The 12,256-nt window shown below is 46.0% G+C and overlaps 1 protein-coding gene across 2 annotated transcripts in view; it reads right to left on the minus strand.

The window, feature by feature from the left end:
- Positions 1-12,256, minus strand: part of mapkap1 (MAPK associated protein 1) — a 48,629-nt gene that overhangs the window by 30,377 nt on the left and 5,996 nt on the right. For both annotated transcript variants that reach the window (XM_063210852.1, XM_063210851.1), the window contains exons 3-5: positions 11,564-11,653; positions 11,106-11,254; positions 5,562-5,734 (exon numbers count right to left, since the gene is read on the minus strand). In XM_063210852.1, the coding sequence (XP_063066922.1) occupies positions 5,562-5,734; positions 11,106-11,254; positions 11,564-11,653 (412 nt within the window). The remainder of the gene's footprint in view (positions 1-5,561; positions 5,735-11,105; positions 11,255-11,563; positions 11,654-12,256) is intronic.

The following is a 12,256-nucleotide window of genomic DNA, read 5'->3' on the forward strand; positions in this document are numbered from 1 at the left end:
CTGGAAAAAAGGAAGCAAACACCAGGATGAGTCAATGAAACACACACAAGCCAAAAAGATTACATTCTAAACATGGCAAAACACATTTAACATAAAATAGCCAATGATGTCAAACATCAGTGTGCGCAATGTATAGTGCCATAAAGAGGTTTCTGTTCCCACTCCAACACCAGGCGACATGAGGACGGGACAAAAGGCGTGTTTACAAGTGAGCAGATCTGTGCAGCACTGCACAGTAACTCAGATCTCTAAACAATGGGCTTCGGCGTCATAGCAGACACACAAGAGGATGGGGAAAAAGAAACGCATGCCAAAAAGATTACATTTTAAACATGGCATATCACAACAACATATAGAAGATATTAAATTATATGAAAAGATAGGGAATATACAATCACTGCATTCACATTCTCACTGCGACACGCCAACATGAGCATGAAACAAAAAGCGTGTGAGCAAGTTGAGCAAATCTGTAGAGCAGTGTGATCATGTTGTCCAGTATTCTAGAAATCAGTGGTGCTGTGCTGTGAGTGGCAGCGGCTAAAGAAACATACCGTACGCCAAAAAGATTACACTCTAAACATTGCATATCACATTAACATACAAGCCAGCATCAGACATCAGTGTGTGAAATATACATCACCAGCAGATGACAGACGAAGTATACAATTGTCATAATCTCGGGCTGTTTAAGACATATTACACATACGTTTAGCTGATGCGATTTCACTGCGAGTTCTTGTACATTTCAGGAAGGAATTACATTGCATGTAAACAATGTTTTCATACACAGTGACTTATAATAGAGCCCATACATTTTAGTGAAAAATTACATTACACCTAACCTAACAGACATTTTCATACACAGCGACTTACAATAGGAGGCACACAAATCAAGCTAGAGAGAAATGCAGCCGCCAACAGAAAGCTTTTTCCCTTGTGAACCGAAAGGGGGTTTTAACGCACAGCAGAGCATGGGTGAAGGTAAACACACTTGACAGCCACTCATTATCCGTGTGACACTGAGATTAACAGTAAGGATAGCTTGTAATCAATTACGGACGATTTCCATTCTTCAGCAGTGCGCGGAAATTGCCATGCGCAACATAAATGGTTATGCAGAGTGACGTTGTGGACCACGACTTGCTTTTTCCGTCGCTGACTGTCCATCTCCAAAACATGTGTAACCGTGCTCCCCCCAAAGCTTAGACAAACAACAACAGACACCACCTATACGCAAAAACAACCTCTATGTAACGAATCCCCTCTGTCTCTCTCTCTCCCTCTCGTTTGTGGCCCCAAAAACGCCTGGCCTGTCTCCAAGTTTCCAAGTCAACTCCACAAAAGAGGGCCATAACTGGCCCCAGGCCCCCACAACAAACAGCGCAAACATCCAGCAGCACAAACATGGACACGATTTATGCTGTCGGGCAATTAAAGGCGGGGGGCAATTAAAGGGGGAGGGGGGAGGGGGGGTAATTAAAACGGGGAACAGAGGGGGCACTGTTATGATGCGCCTGGCTCCTGTCTGGGTATGCAGGGGCCTTTGATGAACACTAAAAAACACAGAACCGACCAAGACGGAGCAGATCTACCCTCACCCACTGCCTACCACACCCTGCCACTAACCTGTTTTATTTGTTAGAGAAAAAAAATGGTTTCCCAATGGGAATGTGTGTGGGGTGTGCACAAAAATATTGTGAGTCCAGAGTTACTTTTTCACACATCTTTTGGTATTCTATTTTTGTGTAGACATGTGGATATTCGGGTAGCGCTGTTTCTCCCGTCAAAAAAAAAAAAAAGACTGCATGCTGAGTTGCTGAATATTTCCCAAAATTGGAACTGTGCTGTCAAACAAAAACAATGCACCTGCACAAAAGTGAGTGTCCCAAAGTTTTTTTGGGGAGAAAATGAACAGAGACGGTTACTAATTAGCCAAGAAAGGACATAAAATATTCTCAAGGGTCCTCTCATTTTTGCCGACTAATAATAAATCTAACCACTGAGCTCCAGTCAAATGTTAGACTTGACCTAAGGAGAGTGCCATTTTCTGCAATGGTCTTAAGACTCTGGTGCAGATTCATGCCAACTCCGAGGTCATCATAGGTAAAGTAGTTATTACATTTGCAGGCTGTGGCGACATGCTTCACAGTTGTATGCTTGGCAGAGGTATTGGTAAACCAAAGGTGGTGAAGTTGTAGAACTGTGTGTTGCCATGTCTCCATCTTAAATGTGACCACTGATGCATGCAAGCAGTTTGTGTGTGTGTATGTCTGTATGTGAACGTGAACGTGAACGTGAATGTGTGTGTGTGTGTGTGTGTGTGTGTGTGTGTGTGTGTGTGTGTGTGTGTGTGTGTGTGTGTGTGTGTGTGTGTGTGTGTGTGTGTGTGTGTGTGTGTGTGTGTGTGTGTGTGTGTGTGTGTGTGTGTGTGTGTGCATGTAAAAAAACACAGAGTGCATGCGTGCATGCATGTGTGTGTGTGTGTGTGTATGTCTGTATGTGAACGTGAACGTGAACGTGAACGTGTGTGTGTGTGTGTGTGTGTGTGTGTGTGTGTGTGTGTGTGTGTGAGTGAGTGAGTGTGAGTGTGAGTGTGTGTGTGTGCACGGATGTGTGCGTTCGTGCAAAAAGCACTGACAGGGCACTTGGGTATGGTGTGTGTGTGCGCGTGTAGGGGGAGGTTTGCTGAGCCCAGAGAAGAAAATATCTTAATTTTGCCTGACACGCTCTCGCAGGCTCGGCCTGAGCGGTAAGGACTGATTGTCAGAGCGAGTGTCAGGGCCAGTAGTGAGAGACACTGGGGACAGCCTGAGGGCCTTACAGCCATCTGAGAGAGACATCTCTCTCTCCCTCCTTCTCTCCCTCTCCCTCTCTCTCTCTCTCTCTCTCTCTCTCTCTCTCTCTACTTTCCTCCCTCCTCCTCTCTCTCTCCCTCACAGACACTCTTACTTTCTCTGTTCCCTCACACCCACCCGCTCTCTTCTTCTTCCTCACTTCATCCTCCTGCAGCACAGCACAACATCCCTTTCTTCAAAGATAACACAATGTCTGCAATGTCTTTCTCGCAGTATACCTGTGAATGTATCCGGGTACATGTTTTTACAATAGTGTGAAATCGTTTGCACTATTAAGCTTACATCATCAGCATACATATCTAATGAAATAAATAGCTCATCATAGTGCAGGCATATGCACACACTGTACTTTTTAATTCTACCGGACTAGCTAGCTACACTGGATTAGCTACTGCATCCCTATATAATATTAAAACAGTTCAAATACTCCCGTTTCCTAGTCGGTTTCTATATACTGTAGGCCTACTGCAATTCCACTAACAGTACACACTTACTGCTCATCGCTCAAAATGTTATCTAATCTAACACTTTTTACACTAACAAAAAAAGTTGAATGTAACCTAATCTAATTGCAAGCACAGTATTCTCCAACAACAACACCAGGACAATGGCCTGAAAGAAATAAAGGAAGAAAGTGGAAAAAAGCAACAGCTCAGCTCATCCCCATTCTCCCCACTCTACCCTCCCTGTGGAGTCCCAGTGGGCCCTGGCGGCGGCCTGGCTGGCTGGCTGGCTGGCTGGCTGGCTGGCTGGAGGTACAGGCAGGCAAGCAGGCTGGTGGTGAGCTGGTGTGCTGTGCTGGGCTAAGCAGAGCTGCCGTTCCCAGCCCCAGTCCCAACCCCAATCCCAATCCCAGCTCCTCTCTTCTATCTGGGGGCTCTCTCTATGGCGGAGCCCTCCTGGGAGACAGAAGGGAATGGGGGTGGGAGTGGGTAGTAGTGTGGGTGGGTGGTTGGTAGGGATAGCAGAGCAGGGGCGCCTCTCCCTCTCCCTCTCTCTCTCTCTCTCTCTCATTGCTATGCTGTTCATGTCTCACCTCAGCCACTGACTGTCAGGGCTACTCTTTGTTGTGCTTTTGGGCCCAGCTCTCGTTTCTTTTTTTTCTCTGTTGTTGTTGTTGTTGCTGCTGCTGCTGCTGCTACTGCCGCCTTTCTCCCTCCTTTTTAAACCATCCCCCTTTCTCTCTCTCTCTCTCCCTCCCTCCCGCTGACTCTATCCTTCCCTCTCCAAACCTTGTGTGCGCCGTGTAACTCTGTAAGCTCTGGTAGTCCCGGCTCCTCTCCTCTGCTCGCTCTCGTTTTTATTACTGTGTGTTCACTCTCGATCTGGCAAAATTATAAATCTTCATTTTGTGCCACCAAGCGGGGAGTGCATTCTCTACTTTCCCGGCTACATTCTTGTGCTGAGTGGTGGCCAAACCGAGGTTACTATTCAGAGCAGCGATGAGAAAGACACAGACAGACAGAGACAGGCGAAGAGAGCGACAGAGACTACAGACAGACAGAGACAGAGGCCGACAGAGAGATCCAGAGAGAGAGAGAGAGAGAGAGAGAGAGAGAGAGAGAGAGACAGAGAGAGAGAGTGAGACAGAGAGAGATAGAGAGAGAAAGTGGATGTGTGTCTGTGTCAGGGAGGCAAAGCAGCCTGTGAAGTGAGAGGTCGAGGCTGACAATGGCAGAGAGCAGCAGATGAGAAAGGGGGCAACATCCCAACGTCCTTTCCCACAGGTGCCCCTGGAGACCTACACGCTGTGGCGGGCGGGTCAAGTGTGTCGAGAGCGCACCACAGAGGAGAGCGATGCTCCGCGATGAGCAGCAGCACAACAAGCTCTGCTACTCAGCAGCAAACACTGACCGTTGTCGTGACTGGGAAACATTTTACACAATTACAAAACGCAGCACAGCTGTTGCTCGCCATGTTGCATCCGGGGGTGTGTGTGGTCAGTCCAAGTTCAACTACCACAATACACATTTTACACAGAGATTTTCAGTTCATGTTGCTCTGACAGTTTCCCTTTACTAACCAACTCGCACTACTCACAAACTAACTTGCTATGCCTGTATGTTCTGTACTCTCTCCCCTCTACCTGTTGTTTATCCGCTCTGTTGGAAGTCGCTTTGGTAAAAAGCATGCAAAACTTAAATGTAAAGATATCCAATGACTAAGTAAAAATGTCCAAAAGTCTGGAACATTCTTCATTCATTCATTCATTCATTCATTCATTCATTCTTCATTCATTCATTCATTCATTCATTCATTCATGTGTAATATTTATCCTTCATTCAGTGGTGGGGTGCTCTAGAAAGTGGTTCTAAATTACAGCACTTTAAAACTTAGTTGTCAAAGGGCCAATAAGATGTTTAAATGCCCCCAAACAAACCCAGAGCCTCAGCGAGCGGTGGACTTCAAAAGGGAACGGTTTCTATTTGAGATGAGGTGGGTGTGAAGTGCACTGACTTTAGCTTGGGTTCGGGCCTCTCACTGGTGTACTGCCAGCAAATCAGGCCAAAGAGATACTAAGTTACACTGGATTTGTTTTTCCCATAATCAATAACAATATATTTAACAAATAACAAAACCAAACTCCTTCGTGAGAGAGAGAGAGAGAGAGAGAGAGAGAGAGAGAGAGAGAGAGAGAGAGAGAGAGAGAGAGAGAGAGAGAGAGAGAGAGAGAGAGAGAGAAAGAGATTGAAGTGAACTCACTTGAGCTTGGGTTCCCGCCCCTCGCTGGTGTACTGCCAGCAGATCAGGCCAATGAGGTCATGAACCCGCGCGTTTGCCATGGTGACCACCGTCATGGGGTGCATCTTCTCCTGAGCCGACTGCATCGAGAGGTAGACGTCGATTTTTTTGGTTGCTGTGGTACCTACGTGGCCCTGGAAGGAAAAAAAGAAAAAAGAGAGATGAAATTCATGACACCTTTATGTGTGTAGAAGTGACTATCACATAGCATAAAACAATTTATAGTCTGCAAACTCTGAAAATGTTGAAGATCAAAACATAAAAAGAAAAATAATCTTGTAATTTGAGACTGTGGGGCATTTTTGGCTAGAGCCAATGTAGAGCATTATAAGGCTTCATATTTTATCTCTTGTGTGAGGAGAGAACAGTACATGCCAATGCGAACACAAACAAGCACATGAAGAGTGGGGGACACAGGTGCAGATGGAGGAGAGGAGAGGAGAGGAGAGGAGAGGAGAGGAGAGGAGAGGAGAGGAGAGGAGAGGAGAGGAGAGGAGAGGAGAGGAGAGGAGAGGAGAGGAGAGGACAACACCCAAAAAACGATGTGACAACCTCCGCACAACACAATCGACAGAAATGTCAGGAGAGGAAACAAAAGGCTGTTGTCCTCACGCCAGGAAGGTGCAAGAGGGCCCCGGGCTGAAGCTAACTCAGGCAGGCAGAGTAGAAAGCCACGCGACACCTCACCTCCACACTCTCTCCACACCTCCAGGAAGAGGAGGAGGAGGAGGTGGAAGTGGAAGAACAAGATGGAGAAGAGGAGGAGGAATAGAGGTGGAGTGGAAACCTATGCGACACCTTACTTCCACGCTCTCTCCACACCTCCGAGGAAGAGGAGGAGAATGAGGAAGAGCAGGAGGAGGTGAAGAACAAGAACAAGAAAGAGAAGAGGGAGAGGACGAATAGAGGGGGACACTTCACCTCCACATTTTCTCCACACCTCTGAGGAAGAGGAGGAAGTGGAAAAACAAGAAGAAAAAGAAAGAGAAGAGGAGGAACAAAGGAGGGATACAAGCCTTCCATATCTGTATGCATCTTGCAAAAACACATCACAAAGTTTGTTCTGACTGTCTGTCTGTTCCCATATTTGTTTTTCGTTTCTTCTTCTGGAATTATTTATTGCTTCATTTTTTCCATTTGGGTGGGTTGTGGGTGGTGGCGACAGTGGCGATGGTGGTGGTCTTGGCGGGGGCTTCATCAACGCCGCGTGACATAATGGGCTTTGTTGCGGCAACGGCTCCGTGCCTCACGGTGACAGCGGCGATCCCTTAAACGGCGCTGCGTTTATTGTTTTTTAATCGAGCCGGAGAGCTGCCGTTTGCCAGGCAGGCCTCCCCCTTCCCCATTCCCCTTCCTTCCTCAGCTGACCCGCGGATAATGATGCATTCGCCCAGCCGACGCGGCAGCCTCGTCGCCGGCGCAAAACGCCAAATTATAAAGTCATTTGAGGTGCAAAACGCAGCCGCTCCCTCTCCTGCTCTGGCATATCACACAGGGTGGGGGGTGGAGGTGGGTATAGCTGCTCCAGCTGTTGCCACAGGGTTCGGGCAGACGCCAGTCGGCTCGCGTTCATGTGGCATTGTGAAAAAAAAAGGCCTGTGGATAATGTATTTAAAGCCTTCATCACCGTTTAGCCCCAGCTCACCTATGCAAGGCAATAAATACTCATAAAAAACAAATGCCCTGATGGGCGATTTCGACGTCTAACCCGAGCGAGAAACAGACCAGAGCAGGCCAGCAGGCATATGTAATAATTACTTTGTAATACATGTTTCTCCTCTGGCCCAAATGGGCTCGTGTCATAACATGTAAGCGTTGGTCAATGGCCGGATACTTGTGCCAAGACAAACTGGGGTTTGAAGGGGATTTGAAAAAGGAGAGAGGGGAGATGGTGGGAGGGGGGAAGTGGGCAGGGGAAGTTGCCCTTTTGAAGGAGTGAGTGACTAGGAATGGATGGAAAGAAAGGTAGGGGCCTCCCGATCCGGGATATATCTGTCAGACAGGGTGATTTCCTTCGGAAACCCTGCATGCATGGCCAGGTGGGAATATTTTGTGTAGGGTTGATGGAGAAGAGGTTGAGCTGACGGGGCTTTGTGAGTCCACGAGGAGAGATTACAGGCCTGACAATGATGGTCAGACGATCTGTTTCTATAAAAATGCCTCAGATTAAGATGTCTGTGGAGACAGAGCCAGTGAACGGAGGGGTTAGAGAAAATACTCGCTCACTGAACCACATGCTGACAGAAGCAGTGGCTTGAAATGATTAATATACGAGTACGGCCCTGTGCATATTACTCTTGTATTGTCAAAAAATGGGGGAATGGGGGTTAAATATTCTGTAGGGGGGTGGGGTGGGAGGCATGTTTAAGGCGAGGAAAAAAGATGACTGTATTACAGCAGTGATGGTGGTGATCCAACATTTCATCAGCCCCAGTGTGAACAAGGCTGCCCTCTGAACTTTCAACATGAGCCTCATATTTCACTGTACACATACAAGGGGCCATTGATGCCGTATTTGCTCATTCTGTTAAAATTAACTGACAATAATAGGGAATCAGAGAGTATTAAAGAGTATAAGTCTTATGCCCAAGATGTCATGTTACAACATCACATTATATAGCCATTACAATACAATGCATATTGTGTATGAAATGAAATGTAATTCATTGTGTGTGGTGAATCACCTCGATCTTTCATAACTAACCTGTGTGTGAACTCGGGTGGATTTAGCATAGCCATAGGGAGTGACAGCTGAAAACCGCCTCAGAGTGCACCAACCAACCCTGCCATCAGTTTCTCTTCCCCCAATAACAAGATGCCTAATGGTGAACTCCATGGTCTAAATTTAGCACCATTAATCCCCTTTTCTATCTTTTAAAGCGAAAAAAACCCACTGTTTTTTGCAACCCACCAGCATTTCAATATCGAAAGACTTGATGAATGTAAAATTTACTTTGAAGTATATAATTTGGTTAAGAAATGAGCATTTTTCCGTAATGAACACAACCATTTAGGAGCCGTGTTAAAGATTGTTTGATGAAATACTGTACTGTAGATTCATTCCAAAAATATTTTTTCTTCTGAGTTCAAGTACTTTCCAGAAATCATTTCTTTGTGTCACATGGACGTCTTTCAAAACTGCCCTTTGCTTTCGAATCCAAAATATGTATTTTCCGCACTGGAAGTAAAACCTTCAGAAGTTCTTTGTTTTCAACACTTGAGTTGCATCTGGATGTTTTAAAACAAAAGCCCCCCCTACACCCCATGTTCCACCATTAAACCGACATGAGCGAGAACAAATTAAATTGTCCGGTAGGTTAAAATCACGGCTGACAACCCCTAACTCAACCCCCCTCCTGCTCATTGTGAGTCACTTCGACTGAAGAGCAGCCAGGACACACTTTAGGATTAAAAATAAAACAAAAAAGATTGCCCGTTGATCATTATCTTGTCATCTTGACTGGGCCTTGGGCGTTTCAATCACAATCCAGAGCCCCCCTTTTAAAGGAAGCTGGAATTGTCGCTGCAAAATCTCATCTCTCGGCAAGTGCGAGCAAAGCAGCCAAGTCTCGGAACTCTGCCCCCACACTTGCACTTTAATTGTATCCCTCTGTTGTAATAAAGGCCTTGTGATGTAATAAAGGGGCTAATGTCTCCATGGGAGCAAGATGGAGTGCGGAGAGGCTGGTGGCATGTGAACGCCTCGCCGCACTGACAACCTGCCATTACCTCAGCGAGAGGGGAGCACAACCGGAGGTCCTCCCCCCACCACCTCACCCCCACCAACCTCCCTCACGCGAGGGCCTGGAGCCCCTTATAGCCGCGGCCCGGCTGTTGGCCCTGCTGGAGCTCAATTTGTTATGAGTGAGAAACCCGAGCAGCAGAAAGAACGAGCGAGCAAGAGACTGAGCTACATTGACAATTTTTTCCCTCTTTCTTTTCTTTCACTTAATGCAAAGGGCACTCAGGTTAAAAATAGGACTATTTTGAAGCTTGATTGCAAATGTGAAAAGTGAGAACATGTAAATTAGGCTGGAATTGGGGGGAATGTGAATATTATATTTCAGTTGGACCCTTTGTGAGACCATGAATGACTGGATAAAGGGCAGCGAATCAGTAAGCTGGTCTTGAACAAAGCAGCAGAACTGATTCCAACACTTAAGTACATTCGCCATCTCATATGCCTGGAAAAACGTATAAAAAAAACGAAAGAAATGAAAATCGAAACAAAAAATATAAGATATGTAAATCCGTAAGGTCGTAAAAAAAAAATACCTGACACTAATTGAATTTGCTTTTGGAATCTTCCAGCCAAAAACAAAAACACAAATACCCTCCTGGACACAAGTGTGGTATGGGTAAGCAAAAGAAACAAATGAAATGCAAAAGCTCCGCATCGCATCCTCATCCTTTTCCGGCGCATCCCCACCTGTCCACACATAAATCTCCGGAACGCCGGCCTAATTCGATCCGCTTTCCCACCGCTGACACTCCGCGCCGCAAATTTCATTACGGCGACTGTACTTTTTAACTGCTGTCAGAGTCAAGCGGGGTTCATGTAAACATCGGCCCAGGGCCCGGCGAGCGCTCGCCTCCCATTACGCTCCCCTTAAATCACGGCCCCGCCATGAATCTTAATCTGCCACTGATGCTGTTAGAGGGCCGGACGGACGCACGCGCACATCACACACAAGCAAGCAAGCACACGCGCACACTCATATCACACACACACAACACACAAGGACGCACACACACTCCTCACTTATCCTCTAAAACCCTCACATACACACACAACAATCAAAATGTACACACACGTGCGCGCAACCATGCACACACTCAACCATGCACACACGCAACCACACGCGCACACACACACACACGCACACGCACACACGACAATTAACCCAACCCTAGCAATTTACAAACCGCTTTAGCTCCCACTTTTATTTTCTCCAGGGCACTCAGAGATAAAACGTAAAAATGACAGATGGGACAGCTGAGAACTGTCATCGCTGCATTATCTGGCGTGGGGTAAACACCCACCAAAACGTGCTCTGGAGGAATAATTTTTGGAAAGCAGACGGCGGTGGCCACCACTATGCCAGTTCAGCTGACGACTTTAGGGAGCAGTGAAAAAAGCAAAAAGCATCACGAGTTAGAACTTGCCAACCAAAATAGGCGAAAAAGGCCCACAGGTTGACAATGACAATATGGAACATGGACTAATCATTTTGATCAGTATGTCACTATGCATAATGCACTCAGTTGACCGTTTCAAGAGTATGAAAAGTATCGAGCCAAAACACACCGACATGTTTCCTTGGCATCAAATTTGAAGTACCCATTGAAGGCGTTGCTGCTGATAAAGCATTGTCATTGGAGGACAGATTACATGGCCCAGCTACGATTTCCCCCTATGATGCAACGCTAGACCAACCCATCAGGCAAAATTCATTTTTGCAGCTCCAGTTAGTCTAGTTTACTAGGCCACATTAGCATGTTTACCTTGCCGTCGAATTTGGAGTACTCGTTGAAGGGATTGTTGAGCTGCTGAGGACACTGCTCCAGCCGCAGGGAGAGGGTGGACTTGGTGCCTGTACTCCGCGGCCGATCCTTGAAGTCCTTCTTCTCAAATAGGGACCCCAAGTCTTCCGCTGAAGGGTAAAATAGTGGGTTGGTTTGTTTGTTTTATTGCCAATTACTCAACTATGGCTTGTAACTATGGCTTGTGTAATTGCAAACACAATTTCATAAAATAGAATATTTTCTAGTACTAAACCACTTAATCATGTCTACATGAGAATTAGTTCCTGTTTTAAACGGGGAAGAGAGTGTGCATACAGATGCAATGTGGAAGAAAGGAACTATCATTAAATTGTTTGCTATTAGTATGAGAAAAAGATCACAAAGGATATTAAATAGATTTTATGTCAGGCGTGCCAAATGAGGTGTATGGAGAATACCTGATTGGGAAGACGTCCTCTCCTTCCACTGAATGTTTTTGCACTTCAGCTGGTTTTGCCGCTCCTTCCTCAGCCGTTCCAGTTTTTGTGCTAAAGCGTGAAGATGCCAAAGTTATGGAGCAGTAGAGATTTACAGTAAACACAGACAGGCACATGAACACAATATTACCATAAAACAAGTTTTAAGCTCTGTAAGATTGCACTTTAAGTGCAATCCCCTAACCAATGTCATAGTGAGTCATATTGTCAAACAAAAAATAATAACATTAAAGCAAACTGTGTGAGTAATTCTTAAAATCACAACCATGTTTACGACTTTTCCTTTTAAAACAGTGAGCATGAAGATCGCTTTCGAATGGTTTGGAATGGAATTAATCCCTGCAAGCCAGGAGCCACCCAAATGGTGGCAGGTTGTGTGTTAAGTAGTTCTGAACAGTTAGTAACGGTGGAAAATCTAAACCAGGTCGGTGCCTCCAATTAATACGACTTCAAAACAGAGGGGATCTTTCCAAGGTGGTCATCTATTCCCCAATAGTCACAAACCTTCCTCGAAATGTAAGCGCCGATTTCAATTTCTTGGCTTGGTATTGACCATCCTTCAGAGGGGTAGCACTGTTTGCCATCTCTTTAAGAGTAGTGTCAGCACCTGTCTGGCGCGCCACCCCATCGTCTGGATGGATATGTGCTGAGGGC

The sequence above is a fragment of the Engraulis encrasicolus genome, chromosome 11, assembly GCF_034702125.1.
Source record: "Engraulis encrasicolus isolate BLACKSEA-1 chromosome 11, IST_EnEncr_1.0, whole genome shotgun sequence".
Taxonomy (NCBI): Eukaryota; Metazoa; Chordata; class Actinopteri; order Clupeiformes; family Engraulidae; genus Engraulis; species Engraulis encrasicolus.